Source organism: Sycon ciliatum, chromosome 5, assembly GCF_964019385.1.
Source record: "Sycon ciliatum chromosome 5, ocSycCili1.1, whole genome shotgun sequence".
NCBI lineage: Eukaryota > Metazoa > Porifera > Calcarea > Leucosolenida > Sycettidae > Sycon > Sycon ciliatum.
Window position 1 is genome coordinate 14,222,912 of NC_088647.1, and position 23,792 is coordinate 14,246,703.

At 47.7% G+C, this 23,792-nt stretch overlaps 1 protein-coding gene and 2 non-coding genes across 4 annotated transcripts in view; all 3 read right to left on the reverse strand.

Annotated features, from left to right (window-relative positions):
• Window positions 1-1,691: 1,691 nt before the first annotated feature.
• LOC135817724 (exonuclease mut-7 homolog) overlaps window positions 1,692-23,792 on the reverse strand; it is a 43,330-nt gene continuing 21,229 nt past the window's right edge. For both annotated transcript variants that reach the window (XM_065330960.1, XM_065330961.1), the window contains exons 19-27: window positions 23,651-23,732; window positions 23,061-23,111; window positions 22,562-22,669; window positions 22,024-22,147; window positions 21,212-21,248; window positions 19,033-19,176; window positions 18,433-18,486; window positions 3,199-3,327; window positions 1,692-3,046 (exon numbers count right to left, since the gene is read on the reverse strand). In XM_065330960.1, the coding sequence (XP_065187032.1) occupies window positions 2,432-3,046; window positions 3,199-3,327; window positions 18,433-18,486; window positions 19,033-19,176; window positions 21,212-21,248; window positions 22,024-22,147; window positions 22,562-22,669; window positions 23,061-23,111; window positions 23,651-23,732 (1,344 nt within the window). In that variant the 3' untranslated portion in view covers window positions 1,692-2,431. The remainder of the gene's footprint in view (window positions 3,047-3,198; window positions 3,328-18,432; window positions 18,487-19,032; window positions 19,177-21,211; window positions 21,249-22,023; window positions 22,148-22,561; window positions 22,670-23,060; window positions 23,112-23,650; window positions 23,733-23,792) is intronic.
• Window positions 17,845-17,916, reverse strand: Trnam-cau (transfer RNA methionine (anticodon CAU)). Its single transcript has one exon. It is a non-coding gene; the product is annotated as a tRNA-Met (tRNA).
• Window positions 17,995-18,066, reverse strand: Trnac-gca (transfer RNA cysteine (anticodon GCA)). Its single transcript has one exon. It is a non-coding gene; the product is annotated as a tRNA-Cys (tRNA).

Below are 23,792 nucleotides of genomic sequence, written 5' to 3' on the forward strand. Positions count from 1 at the left end.
CGAAGCGCGCCTCGTGTGGACTGGATCGATCGAGTACAGTTAACTGTTTGTAGTACTCGATTATCTGGTGCAACATGATGCATGCATGCACTGAATGCACTGCACTGGCCCGCACACGTGCCTCGCGCGGTGTAGATCTACGCGGCCTGGGCCTAGCTGAGTTGGATAATCATGACATGGGAAGCACTGCAAATATGATCACCAAATATGAATATGATCATCTAGCTCCCACAGGATCGACAAGACCTAGAATGTATGGGCTGCCAAAAATTCATAAAAAAACATATTCCATTACGCCCGATCTTAAGCATGTCTGGATCTCCGCAATACAAGGTTTCGAAATGGTGATGCAATTTGCTGCAACCGGTTCTTGCCTTGTACAATACACATTGCGTTAAAGACATGTTTGAGTTTGTGGAGAAACTTAGAGATTCGAAATTTGAATCAAATGGTTCATGTGCTCGTATGACGTAGAGAGCTTGTTTACCAACGTTCCTTTACGAGAAACAATAGACATTTGCGCCATGGCGTTTTATACCATAACAGGTCTATCACTCCACCAAATTTGAATGAAACGGAGTTGGTGAAACTTATGTTGATGGTCACGCCTTTGGGACCAGTCTTGACGAATATATTTGTTGGCTTCTGCGAGTCGTCTATCGACCCTTCACTTTGGCCATCAATGTACTGTCGTTTTGTTGACGATGTGTATTGTCACGACGACGACAAGGAAACCTGTGATAGGTTTACGGAAACTCAACTCCTTACATCCAGCATTAAAATTCACATCAGATGGTGAAAAAATGGTACCCTTTCTTTCCTGGATGTTCGTATTTCTCATAACATCAAGAGTGCATAAACTGTTTATGGACTCTTGATAACATGGATACGACCATTTATAGAAAGCCAACTTTCACAGGCTTGTAAAGTTTACTCCAACTAAATCCAAAACACACCTCGTCAAGGCCCTTGTCTACCGTGCCCATAGGATATGTTCCCCTCATCTGCTGGATTCCAACCACGGTCAGTTTCTGGACCCTACCAGAAGTGAAAGAGAGTGATAAATATTTGGAAAGGATTAGGAGAACTTCAAATTCAAAATTCACGGCCTGTGCCCAGTCCCGGACCGCCTGGCCTGGATAAACAAGGTATGCGTGAAGCTAGTCTGGAAAAAAAATCACTGAATAATAATCCTACAGTGAAGAAGAGTGCACATGGCATTCGTGTACAGTACACACATGATCCCGTGCTTTATGCACACAAAATTAGTTTACGGCCAGAGTGTACACGGATCTGTGCACGATCGCGACCGGTATTGCCGGCTATTACGCCCATATTTAGTTTTAATGTTAGACGCGACAGCATTTTCACGCTTTACAGTTTTGTATGTGGAAACCCCCTTATATAATAGCAGTTTGGTCTATATTTTTAATCATTCAACATCCTGATGAGCTATGTATTAGCGAAACAGCTGTCTGAAGGAGTTTATCAATATCGTCTACGGAAGTGTCCTCGCAATGGTGATGGTTGTGTGCAGGAGGGTCTAGTCGGCTAAAGAGCGCAGTGTAATGGTGGAGGTGACTAACATTTTACACCAGGGAGTCGTAAAATACCGGTATTTTAAGACTCCCTGGTTTACACCATGCATGTCACATTTCACAGACCACATTTCACATACTGCTTCAGCCAAGTACTGCACACGAATATATTTCAGCTTCCACAAACAAAAAGTGAACAGTCTATTTTGCAATAATGCCAGAGTTCATTAAAAGCAGAGAAGGTAAAATGCAAATCCTAAAAAAAGATCAAGCATAAAAAGGAGAAAAGGCACCAGACAAGCTGTCCGAATAAGCGATGTGTGTGTTTCGTGAAAATGACAGATCGTAGTATACACTCGGCTCAATGGGGGTGAAAACCTCAAGGCAAAACATAGCATTATAGAATAGCCATTAGTGTGGCAGTTCGGAAGGAAAGAAGGAGGGATTCATTCAATGAGCGGGAAGGAGAACATCCAAGCACGCGGATCTAACCTGAGCCGAGTCGGTCTACATGGTTGGTTCGATAAAATATTTATTGTCGAGTAAACAGTTGGTATGACAAGATAATTGACGATATCTACACCGGTATCACGGGTATCTCTCCCAGTTGAGAACGAGACTACCTAATTATGTCATGTGTATTGTCGTGCAACATTATTTGCTTTTCGGCTGAATGGATAGTAAAAACGCAACAGCTGTGAATAGGAGAATAGGTTGTGTTAGTGCCTACAGCCCACCGTACGCAGTCATTGGGGCGTAGAAATCAGGGCACAGCTACTACCGCTACTACCCTATGTTGGTAGCAGTTGAAACACGAATCCATTCATACCCGGTGTTGGTAGAAGTTGAAACACAAATCCATTCTTCACTCACCTACATACCCCAACAGCTAGCTAGTTGTTAGCATCCTGCCCAGACAAGTCCAGGACGTACTGGAACTTCTTGCGAAGGTCCACGCTATTCAGGCCCTCCCAGAAGACCAGGCCACAGCCGCAGCAGCAGACAAATGTATCTATTTCGGCGAGAGTGGCTGCACGTAACGAGTCCAGGTGCAGTGCAGTGCTTGTAGCTGTGAGCAACACCTCTCCGTTTGGAGAGACAACTACTCCTTTATCCAGTGACACAAACGGAACATCCGATGGCGACACAGGCGCTGATTTTTGCTTACCACCCTGCTGCATAGAATGATGGCCGTTTGTCACGTGACCATTGCAATGGTGACCGTTTGCCACATCTCCATTGCTATGGTGACCATTTTGAAGTGATGATGTGTGTGAGGCACTTGCACCATTCACATGCCCGCCGTTACAGTGACCGTTCTGCGGTGATGGTGATTGTGTAGAAGTGCCATTCTCGATTGTCGTGTCTGCAGCGCCATTGCTACCATCACCATGACTACCGTTGACATGTGTCGGCACGGTAGCTGATGATGCAGCCTGGGCTACTTGCTGGCGTATCCGTTGCATGTCGTCGGAGCGTATTCGCTGGTACTCTGTGCAGTTGCAGTTCTGCAGAGTGAGAGAGAAAACAAAGAGAAGAATGAAGTATGATAATATTCACTTCCAAAGTCGAGCCCTCTTTCAGTGCTCACCCCCATTACAGTGCCGCTCACTGAAATCCCCACCCCCCGTTCTTCGGCACCCGGCAGTATTGTACTAACCTGGCAGCGGCTAAAGAGGTCATCCGGCTGAACATTGACGTTGAAATGCTGCAGCACCTCCAGAACCTGATCCCGAATTTGTCCCGACGGTACAGCAAACACACGGCCATACGCTACTTCTTGACGAAACTGAAGTCAAAATACATGTGCGTGTACAGCACATGAACATACACACATGTACACACACATGTACAAAACACACACATGTACACACACGTGTACACACACACACACACACACACACACACACACACACACACACACACACACACACACACACACACACACACACACACACACCAGAACAAACCGGCACATAGCAACGGTAAATGAACTGCGATGCATTACAGCAAATCGATGACAAACTCTAAAAGTATAGCGTCCCGGCAGGGAAAGGTGACACCACGGGAACTTGTAAAGAGCGTGAAACTGGCCTGTCGGGTCTTCGATGGCATGTGTTCCACGACCTCTGCAAGAAGGTGTTGTACTATGCACAGCGAAGCTTAGCGCGTGCGCATTAACAGTGATTTGTCTACTTTCCCTCAGGCAGTGCTCCTTTTAGTACTAACAGAGGTTTCCCCACTTTCCTTCAGGCAGTTCTCCCTTTACTGTCAGGCGCGTAGCCGGCAGTGTTTCCAGGTTGCCCGGAAACCCCCTCTGGGGTTGCAGCGCAGACGACGAAACCTTCGAAAACTACGGTAACACTCTCTTGAGTGCATGCATACGTAGTCACAGGAAGTACAAAGTGATAGTACGGTGCATTTCTTTTTCTTTGTTAATTTACAGGTCAATGCATGGAAAAGAAGGCCTTGTCTATACAAGTAATTACCAACCACACAACAAGCCGACCTGTTTGGGAGCTATTACGCGTTGTATTACCAGGAGATAGGCAACAATTGCCGCATACAATATGCAATATTCTGGTCCAATGCCAGAGCTAGTATTGCAAGCACCGCTGTACGTTAGTATGGCCAATGCCGACACTAACTGGGGCAACAATTGCCCGGCGAGAATTCAGACGTGTCAATACACGAGCATGCAGTAGGGATGCACTTGTGGGCGAATGTAGGCGCACTTGGCTCAATGCCGGCCTGACCCACGATCCCTACTGTTGAATTCAGATGTGTCAATACACGAGCATGCAGTAGGGATGCACTTGTGGGCGAATGTAGGCGCACTTGGCTCAATGCCGGCCTGACCCACGATCCCTACTGTTGAATTCAGATGTGTCAATACACGAGCATGCAGTAGGGATGCACTTGTGGGCGAATGTAGGCGCACTTGGCTCAATGCCGGTTTACTATAGTAGAATGACCCCCCAGCAGATGGACCCCCGGGCATTGTACTATATAGTAGAGTGACCCCGGGGTCACTCTACTATATAGTACAATGCCCGGGGGTCGTTCTACTATATAGTAGATTGCCCCCCTGTCATTCTACTACAGAGTCCACCAGACTTGTCGTTTCGCACGTGCAGGTAGAAAGGGATGGAGTTTACACCACAGATTCCACGTGGACATTATGGATTGTGGCAAGAGTCCGGGGTTATGTACTCTTGATTGTGGGAATATGTGGTGAAAAGTCCACAACATTTGTACATAGGTCGCGCACTTTTCCTCTTTAGGAGACATGAACATCCCACCTTGTGTTGGATTGTTTTTGTTTTGGAGTTGGAAGAAAGTTTGCAAGTTCAGTGTTCCTTTGCGTTTTCTGTGTGCTCCTTGCTCCTTTTGGATTATTGTGTGTGTGATAGGTGCATTGATATTAAAACAGAGAGGTTCCAGGCTGTCCAAGAGAGTGCTCAATACCGAGTGGTAGAGCAACAAAAGCAAAAGGTGCAACCTGTGCCTGGCAGAGAAATTGGCAATCGCGCAAGCACCCAAGCACCTCTCTCTCAACAAAAGGAGTGAGCTTGTGTCGAAGTGTCGCCATGAGAATAGGTACTACCTTCGGAACTTTAAACCAGCTACAGCCATCACCTAATTAAGTAAGAGACAACCAGCTCCAGTGGTTGTCACCTTTCACCACTGCTGTCATTCACGCTTTCCACTGCCGCTATTTACACTTTGCTTTGTGAGGATATAAACCAATACTGATCCAGATTTCCAATTACTGTTTTCTGATGATCGCTTAGTGCGTGAAACTCTGAGTAAAAACACTTCCTCTGTCCTCCTATTGTTTGGTGCATTGATATTATAATAATATCCTCGATCCTTTTCAGTAATAGAGAAATTCATAAGTAGGTAAATAGGTGAAATAACCATTCTCATTCTAAGTGTTAGACCAGTATTTTGTAGCTGTTCAAGTATTTCACTTTTAGGTATCAATATTTTTTATAGTATCCTCTCTTTTCTATTCGGAACATGGAGGGTGAAACGTACGAGGCTATTTGCGCCTACAAGGAGAGTGGGAGCTATCCGCATCACATCCTGGAGATGGCGGACAAGAATGAGGCGAAACAACAAAAGCGAAACTTCAGGAGAAAGTGCGAGGCTTACACTCTCAAAGAGGGAGTCCTCTACCATATTCCCACATCAAAGAAACCCAACTCCACGAGAGAGGTTCCCAGAGAGGGCGACCGTGCTCGGATCATTCGGGCATTTCACGGAAATCCTGCTGGTGGCTGCCACTTTGGTGTCACAGCCACTTTCAATAAGCTTTCTGAGCGGTTTTATTGGAAGGGGATGTACGACGCCGTGCAAACCCACGTAAATGCCTGCGAGGAGTGCCAGCGGCAGAACACCCTGAAGAAGGGGCCATCCCAGCTCCATCCAGTGCCCTTTCCTGACCACTGCTTTGGTCAGTGGGGCATGGATTTGGTCGGTCCCCTCAAGGCAACGCCCGGTGGTAACCAATACATCATTGTATTCACTGAATACCTATCGAGATGGGCGGAGGCCAAGCCTTTGCCCGACAAGACAGCGGTTGGTGTGGCCAGCGCTCTAATTGAGTGCGTTGTTTCAAGGTTCGGGTGCCCGTCAACCATCATCAGCGACCAGGGAAGGGAATTTGTGAATGCCATAAACCAGGAGCTCTGCAGAGATCTCGATATTTCGAGGAATCTCTGCAGTGCATATCACCCGCAGTCCAATGGCTTGACGGAACGCCTGAACCAAACCCTCATCCACCAGCTGCGAAAGCTGGTTAACGAGTCCATGGACAACTGGGACAGCCTGATCCCATGGGTCCTGATGTCCTACCGGGCAAATAGGCAGGCATCAACGAAATTCTCACCGTTTGTTATCGTGTACGGGCAACAGATGCGATTGCCCATTGAAGTAGATGGCGAGCAAGACCACGAAAGCCAACCCTATTGTGATGCCGATGAAGAGAAAATGATGAGTCAGCGGATGGAAAGGATAAAGGGCTTGCCATCAATGGAGCTGCCACCATCAGTACTACAATCACGACAACAGCTACCACCACAAGCAGCCGAAGTCCTGATGTTGTTATTACTGGCACTACCACATCACCATCGCAACATCTCTTTGCTCCTCCCAATGTACAGTGGCAAAGAAAGGTGTGCAACAAGGAGAATCTAACATATGTGTCTAAATCCGGGCCCTATGGCCAAGTATGCAACAAGCCATTCAACGCTTTTTCAAAGCCGACCAGGAACAAGCAGATTGGAGGTGATGGCAACTGCTTTTTCCGAGCTGTAGCCTATGCAGTGACTGGCAGCGAGGACCAGCATGCGGAAGTGCGTCAACTTGTTTGTGAGCACATCAACGGGTCAGCTCTGGAATTTGACGGAACAACTGGTGACGACTACCTCCAAAGGAAGAAGATGCGAGAACTTGGAGTTTGGGGCACAAACGATGAATGCCAAGCGGTTGCCGACTGGCTTCAAGTTCCTGTATTTGTTCTTTGCCAGTTTGGAAGTCGTCTGAGCTGGCAGAAGCATACACCTCGCAGTGCAGGCAAGAACCAGTTTGGGATTTACCTCGACAATTCCTCTGGGTGCCACTACAATATTGTGATGTCTGTTGGACGAAAGTAAAATATATGCAACATATTGTGCGTGCATCCTCCCCTAGCTTTCATTCAGTGTGTTGATGATTGTTACTTTTTGATCTAGGGGATTACTGTGACTTTTCTCCTTGCCCCTAAAACTGTTTTCTCCTTGGTTTGTCTAATATACAGCGTATGCTGCATGCTAAGGACTATGATGTTTATGGTGCTATACAAAATCTTAATAATCCTTCATGTTTGTGCTGCCATGCTGTGTTCACCTGCGTGCTCACTCCGCAATGTAAAGTGGTAATTACATCACATAATGACCATATTACACTCTAAATACATTATACCATGCTTCTTATTTGTGTCATTCTCTTACCACCTCAAATATATCACCCTGTTTGCACGAGAGATATCATGCATGTTTTTTTGTGAGAATTTAATTCCTGCTCCTCTAATTTACAACCTCTCATTCTCACTAGTTTGTTAACTGTTGGTCATAATCAATTAAGCAGCATTGTTAGTAGCATCCTTTTGTTGTCAGCCACTACCTTGGTTACCAACATAAAATATCACCAATTGGCGAAGGCTTTGTGATTAATTATATATTTCTATTCTCTCCATGAAGGCAGAAATGCGATAAAAATGGGGTCATAATACTCTCGTAGTCAGAAGTACAATACATTTTTTTGAGAGACCAAACATTTCCATAGAAATTCCCAACACACGTACACCCCGAGCACTTTGAGCGAGTTTGGTTGGTTGGTTTTTATTTTACTTCGCATGAACCAAACGGGCAGAGTTGCCCAATGACATGGGAGCGAAACTAATAAGAGTTTTGTTTCTGATCCTTGAAAGAGGAGAATGACAATCCCCAGGTTTGATTAAATTTTAACCAATGTGTGCATCTGTCAGAGAGAAAGAGTATGACCTCGGGGTCGATCTACACGTGTATACGTATACGGTGTAGTACTAGCAAGAGTTCAGGAGGTCACGGACCTCTACTAAAATAGCGGCCGAGGGGGGTCGTTGTACTATATAGTAGAGTGACCCCGGGGGCAATCTACTATATAGTACAATGACCGGGGGGGGGGGGGGGGGGGGGGGGCCTTCCACTACGGGGGTCATTCTACTATATGACACCGGCCTGACCCACGATCCCTACTGTTGAATTCAGATGTGTCAATACACGAGCATGCAGTAGGGATGCACTTGTGGGCGAATGTAGGCGCACTTGGCTCAATGCAGGCCTGACCCACGACCCCTACTGTTCTCCCTTACGGGATGGCTTAAAGGATGCACTTGTGAGCGAATATAGGCGCACTTGGCTCAATGCCGGCCTGACTCACGATCCTTACTGTTCTCCCTTTCGGGATGGTTTCGAATGGACTGCTAGCGAGAGATGATGGGGTGGGTGGTGGTGATCAGAAACTGGCCGCGATAGTAAAACAATTTGACCGTCAGCACAGCAAAGCGAAGAGCAAGAAACAACAGCATGGCGAATTGGAGTAATGCGCATGCTCCGCACAGTCCCGTGCGGAGACGCGGGAATTCGGAGTGCATGCATGTTATGCATGTACAAGTGTTGCATTTGACCGTCAGCACAGCAAAGCGAAGAGCAAGAAACAACAGCATGGCGAATTGGAGTAATGCGCATGCTCCGCACAGTCCCGTGCGGAGACGCGGGAATTCGGAGTGCATGCATGTTATGCATGTACAAGTGTTGCTTATGGCAAGGATGTTGGTGTGTTGCTAACTCCACTTACCGTGCCATGCACGGAAACTTATATTTAACAGGGTTCGTACAGAGTCTTGAAAGTCTGGAAAAAGTCTTGAATTTGTAAATCGTAATTCCAGGCCTTGAAAAAGTCTTGATTTTGACCTGAATGACATTTTGTCTGGAAAAAGTCTGGGATTTTGAAAACATGCAACACTGTGCTGTAATGCACACTACTGGTCTGCTACTGGTACGTCGTAGATCTTCTCCGAGCCGCGGCATGGCATGGCAGTGGCTTGCACCCATGCGGCGCGCGTGTCCTTGTGGTCCACACACAGTACAGGCAGTCACACCACAAGTACAAGTCAGAGTGTAGATCTACTAGTACTCTGCAACACGATCGGCCATGGACGGGTGCGCGCAGCACATGATCACTGCTGCATGCCTGCTACACCTGTAGTGTTTGCCCAAGCGGCCACTGCACACGGATCGTAGGCTTCGCTCTTGTACTGTTGTAGAATCTACTGTCGTTTTGTTTTGATGTTTTGACACAAGAAAAACACAACCTGTCATGACGTTGGTGAAGTAGCTTGGATTTTTCTTGTCCTTGTCAAGTTGAAGTTTCCTGTGCCAAAGAATAAGTATGGGACGTCGTGTTTGTTCGGACAAATGGTTGTCCCACCCAGATTTCTCTCTCTGGGTAGAGAGGAAGCAGAAGGACAAGCACTCCGCCCGCTGCACGCTTTGCAACACGACGTTTGTCATCATGACAATGGGGGAGAAAGCGCTTGTCAGCCATGCCAAGGGAGCGGTAAGGAGTGCGTCTGCTAGTCCCTCAGTGGCTAGTGTGTTCTCAGCCAGGTCCCAACATATACAGCGCCACATTCTTCATCGGCGGCAGCGGATCGTTTGTCCTTGTTCGTGTCAAGCACTCGGGAGTTGGAGGCAGAATTCTGTGGGCGCTGAATGTATCTGACAAACACCTATCATTCTGTAGCTGTGAGGGCCTTGGTGGTCAGTCCGGCCTCTTTGCAGCGATGTTTCCAGACAGTAAGATCGCGACCAAGTTCTCCTGTGCGGAAACAAAGTGTCGTTATTTGACCACGTTCGGTATTGGTCCCTACTTTCAGGAGTTGCTGTTGTCAAGAATAAAGTCCGCTGATCAAATTTCGTCCTGTAAATTCTCATCAATACGTGATGTAAACTCATCACGCAATAGTACGGGCTCAGAGCCTGGGCTTCATTTAGAATCCTGTAATAGTACAGGATCCGCAGTGAATGGGGTAACATTTGTCATCCCCATTTTTCAAAGTTAGGCCTCTTGGTCACTAGTTGTCCCAATTTTGGGCTGGCAAAGATGACAGGCATATAGGAGGCTGAAATAGGCCACCACCATCAAGGAGAAACTGTTCACGCTTTTGTATGACGCTGCCTCGTCAAGTGGATGCCCTTGACCTTTCGCTAACGATTTTCGTACACCATTTTCGTAGCTCGGGAACGAGGTTACGAAGATCTTACGGAAGTTTGTCTGATCTGGACGGAAAAAGCCACTTTCAACGAATATTGCTTTCGTTCTTGTTTGGCGGGATTTGTTTCAGATTTTTCAGACTTTTCCCTCTACTCTTTCTTTTAGCCCTAACCGTAAACGTGTCAGTTATGTACTATGGCTTCGAAGTTGCCTGCACCTGTTCCTCCCACACCTATTACACCGGATAGGCAACGGATAGTTTGGGACTCAGGCATGGACTTGGTCCTGCTCAGACAGATTCGTGGATCAGGAAATCCTTTTGTCCGTGGTTCGTCCGTAATGGATGATGTCGTTGATGAACTATCCTCACAAGACCGGCGGTTCGGCAATGTAAAAAAGAAAGGCGCTTCAGATAGGCTGCACCTGCTGATGCCGAAGCAGAAGTCCAAAGATTGCAAAAGCAAATCGGCCTCTGGTATTGTAGAGGACTTCTCCGAAGCAGACATGCTTCTAACCGAGCTACAGGAGCTGAAGGCCGAGAAGGAGCAAGCCGCAGTGGCAGTGGTGATAGCCAAGCATGCGGAAAAGGCTGTGGCTGAGCAGATGCGAGCCGATGCTTGTAGGACCCTTTCGGAGAAATCTTCAGCGGAAGACCGGCCCCAGAAAACAAAGCGGAGCAGCACGTACGATCAAGCGGATCCTATTATTACGTACCTCGAGAAGGAACAGAGATAAAGGCGCACTAGCCAATGGCTAGAGCGTGTTAGCGCCGCATGAACACCTGCCAGTTGGCAGCTTGATTACACTAATCAATCACGCAGATTCACGGCGCTAATCTACAGCGCAGCTCCGAAACCGCGCCAAGAGAGGTTGCAGCTCACACCTCGTATTTCTTCTGCTCCAAACTTTTCCCACGTGCCTTGCTTTGAGTGTTGCCTTTGTGAAAGTAGAGTTTGCTGCTGTTGCCTGGCTTTCACAGTTTTTGCTCCTTGCTTTTTCTTCAGCTCCTAGCTTTTCCTCGCTGCCTAGCTTTTGCAGTTTTGTCCGTAGCCTCGTAGCTGTTTCTCCTTGAACATCGCATACGATGAGTTCAAATCAGTTGTTGCAGAGATTGCGTGTCGCCGAGCTGCGTGAACAGCTCGAAAAGCGCGGCCTAGACCCATCTGGCACCAAATCGGTCCTGATAAACCGACTCGAGGGAGCCGTAGACGAACGTGAGGACTTCGTTCCTGCTACTGCGGCTTCTGCGGCTTCTGTTGCTGTTACGGAGGACCCGGATAATTCGGGTCGTGACAACTTTCAGCAGGAACTGCGGCGTATGGTGCGCGAAGAAGTATCAGCTGCAATCGGCACAGCGTTGTCGGGAGCACCAGAGGCGGCCTCTCAAACCACGGCAACTGTCACCCTGTCCCATCCTGCACCTTCTATCCCCGGGTTGAGCTCCATTGCACCTGCGCCGGAGGCTAGCAGTACCGAAACCTCGGCAGCAGCTCACCTCCTTGTGCCCAAGTTATTGCAAGATTGCATCGTGAAAGGTGAGTTCATTGAGCTGAACTTACTGTTGCCAGAGGGGCTAAGCAATTTTGTCTCTCAACCTGAATCCCGCTCGTTCGAGCTTCGTACCCCCAATCAGTCTGGGGGAAGTAAGCAGTCGCTGGAACTGGTTGAAACCAGCGACGGTCGCCAAGTCAAACGGCGAGTACACGACATCGCAACATGGCTAGAGGGCTGGACCTTGTACACGGGGGTTGTCTGTACTCACGCACCACACCGTCTCCACGAATTGTTGGCGTACCAGTCCATCATCCTCAAAGCCAACCGCCAGTATCTACCAGCTGCTTGGCTCAGCTATGACCAGCAACTTCGGCTGTCAGCTTCGCTCCAGCCAGGCAAGCGCCTTGACATTATCGACAACAATCTGTGGCAGCTATCCGTCACGGGTAAGGCCAGACCAGCATGTCCAGTATGCCACACTGTGCACCCTCCGTCCAGTCAGCGTCCTTTTCGTCCGAACAGAAGCCCCCAGCAGTATCAGCACGGGTCCACGCTCACCCGTTCTGAGAGCGGCCGAATCATCTGCCGTAACTTTAACTCCGGCCAGTGCCAGCACAAGTCGTCCTGCCGCTTCCACCATGTCTGCAACACATGCGGCGGCAATCATTCCCGCCAACAGTGCCCCAAGGCTGGGACCAAATCCCGAACCACTTCTCAGTAAGGTCAGCAACTCCGATAGTTTGCCTTCAGCCATTACTCTCCACGCTTCCACATTCCGCTCACCTTTGCATGTTACCCGCTTTTCTTCCTTGCTATCTACCCACCCAGACCCACAGTTTTCACGATATGTTCTGCATGGCTTGCATCATGGCTTCGATAATGGCTTTTCAGGTGATCGTACTGTTAACGTTAATTCTCCTAATCTCCCTTCCGCTGCTAAACACGCTCAGTTTATATCAGACCAGTTAGCTGCCTCCTGTAGTCGAAGGGAAACTGCTGGCCCCTTCACTTCACCCCCTTTCTCGCTTATGCATTGCTCGGGCGTCGGTGCAGTGCCAAAGAAAAACGGCAAAACGCGCATGATCCACCACCTGTCTAGCCCACTCGGGACGAGTGTCAATGACGGCATACCTACTGATATATTCTCGCTGCAATATGTTACTATTGATGATGCCATCAATATGATTATGTCTTTACCCCCTCCAGTTTACCTGTCAAAACTGGATGTCAAGAGCGCCTTCAGGCAGATCCCAGTACGCATCGAAGATTGAAGGCCCCTTCACTTCACCCCCTTTCTCGCTTATGCATTGCTCGGGCGTCGGTGCAGTGCCAAAGAAAAACGGCAAAATGCGCATGATCCACCACCTGTCTAGCCCACTCGGGACGAGTGTCAATGACGGCATACCTACTGATTATTCTCGCTGCAATATGTTACTATTGATGATGCCATCAATATGATTATGTCTTTACCCCCTCCAGTTTACCTGTCAAAACTGGATGTCAAGAGCGCCTTCAGGCAGATCCCAGTACGCATCGAAGATTTCCCGCTGCTTGGTATTTTTTGGCAAGGCCGTTACTATTACTTCCTCCGCGTCATCGAAATTGTCGCAGTTTGACTTTTGATATAAAACGGGGTATTTACTCACCAGCACTCGTACCAGAGGCAAGGAATCGGACATAGGCGATGGTCATCAGTATAGGGTGACGGCAAAGTTCTATTTTCTGTTATTGGAAGCTGGAATTTTTGAACTAGACGCAATTTCTTCGCTGATGTCGCTGCGATGGTAATTTCGACTCGCTGAGATCAGTCAGGCGTTGTAGCCTGCACATTTCTCGTGCTTATGGCCATTCACTCAAGCCTCACCACTGTTTTACCTTAGCTGGGGTGAGAATGACTTCGTGGAACAAGTGGCAGAGCTTGGAGAAACATCGAGGGGTCAGCAAACTAAATGCCTGCAACAGCGATAAAATTTGTCGCTCTGGCTGAGACACTCAGTACATGATTGTACCTGCAAGAGCCGTGTAGACTCTACACGTAGTGCTGCACGCGCAGGTGCCGTACCATGGTATACCAGTGAATCACGGCCGGGCAGTGATGCTGAAAAAGAGGGCGCGCTGGACGTGATAGTACACTTACCTGCATGAGCTGTGACCACACAGCTAAAATAAATGGGCATGCCACGGCTAAAAAAAGTTCATTTCAAGATCGAGGTGATTCCGCCGACGGTAATCAACCGACCTCGCAACGATCGTGTATTCTTACTAGGCTTTGTTGGTGGTGAAGTAGAAATCATCCAGAGCTAGCAGACGACAAGCATAGCAGCTCTTGTCCTGCGGAGAAAGTCAAAATGTTTGAGATGAGGCGCGACCAACTTTCAACCTTCCTTGAAATATTTCGGAACGATATTTTTGCGTCTATTGACAACAGCGACGACGAGGACTTCATCTCTGCATGAAAACTCTCAGTCCAACTGTCCTGGAACGTTACTCTAGTCTTCAGACTATCATACTGTGCAATAAGTTTTGAATGGCTTAGCTTATGAAGTTGTCAGTAACAAGTGACAAGTCACTAGTCAAACTGCGACAATTTCGATGACGCGGAGGAAGTATGAACAAGTGCTCCCTTTTGGTTTGCGCTCTAGTCCCTTCATTTTCAACACCGTTGCTGATGCTATTGAATGGATCATAAAGCATCATTTCTCCATAAGTGATCTTTTGCATTACTTAGATGACTTTCTGAACGCCGTTTCTAGCCTTTCTGTTGCTAACCGCCAGCTGGCTATCTTGCTCCGCGCATTCATGCTCTTAGGCGTACCCCTGGCCCCAGACAAGATAGAAGGCCCTGCTCAGTGTCTTACATTTCTTGGAATAGAGTTGGACTGCGTTTCCAAGCAAGCCAGGCTCCCATCCGACAAACTGACTGAGCTCAGATCTCTGCTTAGGCCTCGGTCACACTACGGCAGTTTGAAGCTGGACGCAGCGTCAAGCCGCAGCACTTGACGGAGACGCGGGGTCACACAGTGTTTTGTTTTTTTTTGCAGCTCATGACTGCCGCGGCTTGACGCATTTGTCTACGTCACAAAACCACCAGGAAAACTCAATGACGACACGGATTCCCACGGAAACCGGCCTTTTGCTTATTATACAAAAAAATTGTCGGACAAAGTTTTCGAATTTTTCATTGATTTTTGATTACAAGAAGACGAAAGGTACAAGGCCCACGCGTGCACGATCGTTGTTGTTTCTTTCCGAATTTGAAGCCATTTTCAGTTGTAGTGTCATTGATCAGGCAAGAAAAGTCCGCATCGCAGCTGTGTTTCTCCTGACTTCGTCATACTGGTTGTCCTTTTTGGGGCTCTTGACGACAACACAACACTCACAAGTCAACAGGCTCCAGTTGGCCGATGACCCACTCAAACAACTGGTCCTTTCTCGACATCATTTTCTTCTCAGAAAACGCCTCGCTCTTCCGCCAGGTTCGGAGCAGAGGAGCCTCGGCCTCGTAGGTCCACGGACTCATCTCGAACAAAAAGAGGGAACAAAACAAACCTTGAACAGACGAATGTCGAATAACTGCTCAACTCAAGCAAAGTGTCTTGAAACTAATTATTATTTTACTTGAAAGACACTGTTTTTCCGCCAAGCGTCACTCCCATCAGCGGCAACGCAGCCGATTTCCCCACGTCAGACGCAGCAGCGTCTGACGCTCAAACTTCCCGCGTTGCGTCAGTTGCCATGGAAAAGCTCATGATTCTGACGCTGACGCAGCATTTTTGCCGTAGTGTGACCGAGGCCTAACTGCCACCCTCCAGCGTAACTCTATTTCTCAGCGCAGCCTCGAGTCCCTTTTGGGGAAGCTCTCCTTTGCAGCACGGGTGGTCACCCCAGGGCGCACATTTCTTCGACGGCTCTGGTCGGTGTGCAGCAGGTATCAAGAGCCCCACTACAAGATAGTACTGGACTCTGATGCTATGGAAGATATCAGGTGGTGGCAGCACCTGCTGCAACACTGGAACGGTAAATCGTTCTTCTTGCACCCCAACTGGACTCCATCGCCAGATCTACAACTCTATACAGACGCAAGCGGTTCACGTAGCTGGGGAGCCTACAACAACGGCCGGTGGATCAACGGCGCTTGGACCCGAGAAGAAGTGGAGAAAGACATCACTTGGAAGGAGCTGTATGCCCTGCTAGTCGCTTGCGCCACTTGGGGCCATGCTTGGGCAAAAGCTCCGTATCCTTATTCACTGCGACAATGCTGCAGTCGTGGACTGTGTAAAGTCGGGCAGTAGCAAATCAGCCCCAGTGATGCAACTACTCCGCGGACTTTTCTTTGTCTGCGCCAAACATAACTTTACCATTTCGGCCATCCATATTGCAGGGAACAAGAACCTGATTGCTGATTCTCTGTCACGCTTCTCTATGCAGGCATTTCGGCGGCTCGCTCCCAGCGCCGGGAACCTGCCGGACAACGTGATATGGCCCCAGTACATGGGGAAGTAAGCTACTACGCTGCATGCACCATTGCCCCGAACACACGGCGCACCTATTCGACCGGTGAGAGCAGATATAGTGCTTACTGCCAGTTGTGCCTCTGGAAACCCTTCCCAGCTACTGACTATCAGCTCAGTTGCTTTGCCGCATTCCTCGCTCGCTCAGTAAGACCATGTACTATCTCTGTGTACCTCAGTGCGGTGCACAACGCCCAAATTGAACAAGGCTTGGGTGATCCGCTGGAAGATGCTTGGCTGCTGAAACGAGTAGTAAAGGGCATTGGACGGTGCCATGGCACAGCTGTTATCACACCTCGCCTTCCTATTACCATGCCTGTGCTCTGCAAAATAGTGGATGTGTGCCAGTTGACGGAACTACTCAACCGACATGACCGTCTGCTGTACCAAGCATGTATGCTGCTTGCATTTTACGGCTTCCTTCGCTGTTCCGAGTTTACAGGGGAGACTCGGAGGACTGATGCTCGACTCGCAGACGGCAACATGCAGCTGTTCCTGCCAAAGTCAAAAACAGATCCACTGGGCAGTGGGGTCACAGTGTTCGTTGGCCGAGCCACGCAACCGTACTGCCCCGTAGCAGCGATGACAGCATACCTGCTCACTACCCGCATCCATCCACTGGGCCACTGTTTGTGCTCTCAGATGGACAGAAGCTTACTCGTGCGGCATTTACCACCACTGTACGTTCATTGCTGGCAGCATCTGGCGTGCCAAACCTGCACCTGTATTCCGGGCACTCATTCCGCATTAGTGCTGCTACGACAGCCGCAATGGCCGGTGTGCCCGACTCTCTGATCCGCGCCGCTGGACGCTGGAAGAGTGATGTATGTTTGCGGTACATGCGTATGCCAGCATCCCTTAAGTACAGTGTGTCGTCACAGCTTGCAAAGGTTAGCCATTTGGTCTGAATTTTGGCCTAGCAATTCTGAATATTTGCGTGGTGTGCTGGATTCGCGGATGTTCGCTCACAACTGGTTTGCCCTGTTGGCTTGCTTGCGACTCAGTTGCAGAGTCATTGCCTGTTCGCAACTCAGCAGAGTCTTTTCGCGTTGCGACTCATTTGCCGAGTCACGTGACATTGCACCAGTTGTTCGAATCCAGCACTCCACCTATCCAATTTAACTCAACCAGACTATTCTCTGTGTGCTCGTTCATGCGTGTGGGTCCGCATGCACGCGCATGTACATGTCCGGCTGTGTGAAGCACGGGCTAAAAGCATTTTGAATTTGTGATGATTGAGTTCAAAAAGGTGAAATTTGAAATTTAAACAAGAAGAAAACACAAAAAGGTACGCCATAAATTTGTTTTTCAATCACCCGCCGGTGAGAAATATGTTGCTACGACAACGTACCGAAATGTGAACATGCCGAGCGAAACGAAAAATTTACGAAACTTCGGTACGTAATCCAAACCTAAGGAAAATTAACGAAAATCGTTAGCGAAAGGTCCGTATTATGCGACAAAAAGAGAAATGGTTATGACAAAAAAAAGAAAAATCTTAGCAGAGGATGGTTTCGATCCATCGACCTCTGGGTTATGGGCCCAGCACGCTTCCGCTGCGCCACTCTGCTTCCCACAAACTTTGGTGTAGAAATTGGGCCCAAGGATTTTTCACACCCATCAAAAGAAATGATACTAAAAAATTAAACAGGGCACACTCGGAGTTGAACCAAGGACCTCTCGATCTGCAGTCGAATGCTCTACCACTGAGCTATATGCCCCGACATGAATGGAAGTGTTCTTATGCACTTTCATACGCATATCATTGCTTGGTGAACCTTCCTAGAAGCAAACAAAGACCCGTATACTACTACAGTTCTGCTTCATGAAATCCAGTCGCGTCGCTTAAGTACACGCCGGGCGTTGCGCAGCCATATATACAAGTGAAGACTGGGCTGTGAAATGATCCAAGGCGCAAACTTGAGTGACACAATTGGATTTCAGTGAACAGCACCGTATTACTGTTTGCACTGCACATCAGATTTGCAAACACAGTAGACTGTGTGGCAAGGGTACAGGACCAGCGGACACAGCATACAAGCTACGACAGTATTACGGCTAAGGGACACGGGCTGGTTCTCCCTTACCTTCATGTATGGCATGCCAGATGTAAGGATTATTCTCTTTTCTGCATGAGCAACCTGTAACAACAACAACGACGACGACGACAACAACAACAACAACAACAACGACGAAGACGACAACAACAAAAATAACAACAACAACAACAACAACAACAACAACAACAACAACAACAGCAACAACAACAACAACAACAACAACAACAACAGCAGCAGTAGCAGCAACAACACTACTGGTAAATTCAACAACAGCAACAATGATGATAATGACGACGACAATGACGCCGACAACAGCGACCACAAAGGCAGAAGATACATGTTAACAAGCACATGCCATGGTAGATAACATTATGTGTACATGGCGTAGATACACTGTACATGTCCATGCTCAACATACTCCACAAGTACAGCGAGCAACATGCATGACAACACACAGCACTGGACAAACAATGGTGCGTGGGTAATGGCTGTGCTGTGATGTTAGTATTAGTCCTACACGTGTAGTAAGTAGTACAAAGTAACCACTGCTGTTCAAATCACAACTACAAACTGTAAAATTAGGACACTGACATAGCGAGGGAGCAAGTTCAACGACAGTCAACGTACCTCAACGATTTTCCTTTGCTTGGTGCGAGGCGGTAGCAGGGAGATGTTGACGCCACAGCAGCGCAGGTGACGACCAAGAACTAGCATGCCATTATCAGCAACCAGGCTCAGCTGAAACGGACGAATCAGCGCACCAAGGGCCTCCTGCGTACAACCAGAAACAGAACAATATGCACTGCTAAAATACGGGCATGCATGCATGTACATGTATATATCCCCATAACCATTCTGGTCGTAGGGGCATACATGAATTGACTCAATTGGGCAGCTGCTTCACGTGATTGAAAACCTTCACATCAATAGTAGCAGCAGGCATGTCAGTAGAAGAGGTTACACACTGAGCAATGTGATCAATACAGTCAGACCTCGCTTATCCGGTCCTCGTTTATCCGGACCCCTCGCCATCCGGAAGAAAATCGCTGGTTACCGATGTGCAGCATATGTTATGCATACAACATAACCGGACCTCGCGATCCGCATACCGGTGCATGATTTTGTGTACAAACTGGTTGAAATGTGTACAAAAAGCTTCGTCGTATCCGGTTGCATGTGCCTTGCAGAAGCTAGAATCAGGGAGTTGTACAGGCAAATGAGGTCCTTGACCTGCTGGGTACATGTGGACAGCACTCAGTTGCATGCACTTGTCATTCTTCTCGCTTGTTTTACATACTGTGCACGCTAGTTGTACTGCATAGGACCCATCTACATGTATGTACAATGTCACTGCTTTTGACATGCCACATGCATATACAGTATGTGTGTTCAGTTATCCGGTTACCTCGCCTATCCGGATATTTTTGTGGAAAACAGATGTGTGCGGTTAAGCGAGGTCTGACTGTAGCAGCAGGCATGTCAGTAGAAGGGGTTACACACTGAGCAATGTGGAGTACAGTACTGTAGGGTGGCAAAGAACAAACAGGCTAGAATTCTACCAGGCACAGGATTCTCATCTGGACACGGCGCCTCTGCCATACAGAGATTTCTACAAGAAAACGGGAAATAAGAACGGTCTACAGTCAGTTTCAAAAAGATTAGCAATCCTGGCGATCGCCCGGGGAGTTTGCCGTCTTACCGTATGCGCGCTCGAGAGCTGGCTGGAAAAACTCACTGTGAACTCGAAGAAATAATCCGCGCGAAAGCATGAAAAATGATAACTCACTCACGTCGCGTCGGTACATGTACGTCTGGTTTACAACAAACGAGTTCTTCCTCGAGAGGCCTCGTACATTGTATCGACATGGAGTCAGAGAGGACATGTCGAAAGTGTGGTAAATGTTGACGAGCGGGATGGGTCCCAATTCGTTTCGTGCCCAATTTCTTTGAGCTGCGATGCAATTTACTCTCACGATGTGACGAAAACGACATCGACACAGACTCATTCCCATGCAAGGCCATGACTTGGCAAAGCTATCCGTGTGACTTCGACGACATTTTGAGAAAAGCAGACACCTGTGAAAGCTGATAGAAGACGGCGTTGACTCCTAAATTCAAATAAATTGCCGATCTTGAAATACTAAAATACATGTAAATAATTCTCAAAGAGAAATCGATCAATCGATGTGCCGTTGTTTTCAACAACACGTAGCTACAGCGCAATGACTTCCGTGTTCACTCACACCGTTTCAGTGTTGTGGTTGTGTTCACATGGCGTGAAGCAGTCAAGTGTCAGTAAGTAATTAGTTCGGCAGGAAACGCGAGCTCCAACAACAAGTCGTTTGGCGCAGCCACCTTCTTTGGCTTGTACTTTTTGTACCAGCGTGATCACCAAAACTATGAAAAAAAAGTTTGACTTGAAGATAGTTTGGGATTTGAACTCAGAACTTCATGGTCAGCAGACGTAGCTACAGCATTCATAAAAGGATAAATCGTGGGTTTTGATAAAAAAATCGATACTGACATCCAGGGCAAATTGTAAACCATGGGAAAAGGCCGGAAACCTGGCCGAAATTCTAACTCCTTAACGGCTGGTCCAATTGTTCCGAAACCTTCACAGAACAATTTGCCGTGTCCTAACAAGCCATTCTATGTACTTTGTTGTCCAAATTTCCCTTATCTTCATACTTTTTAAGACCAAAACCTGATTGCTAATCTTTTTGAAATGGACTATAGGCTAGAACGCCCAGTTCTAGGGGAGGAGGGATGGCACATGATGCAGTCGCTGATAACTAACTTCACTTACCGTATCTTCGGAGATGGTGAATTGCTGATGCTTGAGTCTGTGCATACATAACAAAAAATACCCAAGACAGGGGAAGAAAATACACATAATATGCAGGATGTTTACCATAATGCATAGCCGGTGCATAGCCGAGAACGCTTGTGCAACTTCAGTACAAACTGTACTATGGATAAAACATACTATGGCATGTACTGTACTGTTTTCGACCACCTTGCATTATGCTATAGCAGTCATTAGACGACCCTACATTATGCTATAGCAGTCATTAGACGACTGTACAGTATACTATAGCAGTCATTAGACGACCCTACATTTACTATAGCAGTCATTAGATGACCCTGCAGTATACTATAGCAGTCATTACTACATTAGACCTCAGGACATGGGCTGCAATTCACAGTGCTACTCAATGAAATCCCATCAAGAGAGTCAATGGCACGCCGGGCAGGGCTGTGCAGCCATAGACCAGCAAACACTGGGATGTGTACTGATGCAGGGCTACGCAAACCTGACTCACGCTCTCCCAGATCATTGAGCATCACTCTACTACAGATGTTCATGTCGCCATGGAGACACGTTACACTCAAGGGTCACTGCAATCACAATGTACTATCTCTGAAGCATAGAGTGAGTTCTATGTCCAGCTTTCATTCACTACAATTCGGCTAACGTATGCGCTGCACCCGCAGGCATAACAACAACAAACGTTACAACGTAATACCACAGCCTCCACAGAAGATTTCGTGACCGAGAGCACCAAAGTTGAGCAGCAGATGAGCCCCACAGGAGAATATCTACGGCTGAAAACACACCTTGCAGCTCGCCGAGCAAATTCCCAGTTTCTAAGCTTCATACATGGCTCTGGGTCCAAGCCAAGCTCGTTTGCACGCTGAGTTAGAACATCAAACGCTTGCACCAAGCAGTACGCATCCAGAGCTGAAAGAACGCAACGCCAAACAGAGAGAATTGGGAATTTGAGATTTGAGAATTGGTCCCAGTGTCAGGGGCGTATCAACATGTGGCCTATCAACTTAGCTAGCCGAGCACCTTCCAGCACATCACAAGAAATGCCTACCGTAAGACCCTAAAGTTCAATGAATTTGTTAAAAGATTCGCAACTTTTTCCCACTAAGCGGGGACAAATTCGAAAATTTACAACCCTGCCAAAACACGACCTTTTATTCCTCTAGTACAGAGGAGAGATGGAAAAGCGCAGGAGCATCGGTTCTTGAGTTAACGATGGATTATGTCTCGTTGATATGGTAATCATCGTGCCTCGTTTGAGAATCGACTCCCACGGTATTCGAACTTCAATGAAGTCCAAGCATGACAAGTGATAGCTCAACACACCTGCATAGGTTCGCTGCTGAGGACGAAGTGGTCGCCGCTCCCAGTCAGACATCTGCTGGCTCTTGTCCAGAGGGTTACCAAAGCACACTTCTATCAAGCCCGACAATCCTGTCACACAACAACAACAACAAGTTAGCCAAGAGGACTTACAGAATGAAAAAATGACAAATGAATGGGTTTTATACCAAAGATCAATAGCACAAGCTCACTTCTACAACTTATTTACTATACCGGTAGTTAACGACATCACACTTGGAATGGACACCAGGAGATAAGCACATCCGGTACTAACAGAAAGTGCTGTTCCTCCGGTAACCTGGTATTCCAATCCAAGCATGTAAAACGACTCATTCACACGTACATGTGCATGCCAGTGGACACACGCGCGCGCACACACGCACGCACACACACCACCACCACCACCACCATCGCCCACTCGGTCAAACGGTAACTTGGAAATATAGCAATACACTCAATTGATCATCTATTCACTGCTTACCAGTACCCGAAGTATAGTGTTTATAGACAGGGCCTTGCTGTGCACCTTCATCTACAGTAACAAATGAACACACACACACACACACACACACACACACACACACAAACACACACACACACACACACACACACACATGAACACACACATGAACACGCACACACAAACACACACACACACACACATACACACACGCACACACACACACGCACACACACACACATGAACACACACATGAACACACACACACACACACACACACACAAACACACACCAACACACAAACACATGAACACACATATGAACACACACACACAAACACACACAAACACACACACACACACGCACACACACACGCACACACACACACATGAACACACACATGAACACACACACACACACAAACACACACACACACATGTAGTATAGTCTTTACAGACAGGCCGTGTACACATTTATCTACGGTAATACAGTGATACACATGCAGTCAACAACTAAAGAATGCGGACAGTGAGAACACACAAATCAAAATTGCCAAACGCTGAGCTCGGAGCAGACACGTAACACGGCAAATACCTCCACCAGCTCCCCACCTTGATGAGAGTTGGAACTGGCGCCATTCTGTTCAAGGGGTTGCTTCCGATTGATCCGCAGCTTTCCTTCTGCAACATCGATCTGGAGGTTACAAAAGCAGACAGGACAGGAAAGGGAGACGTCACGTTACCTACCGAACAG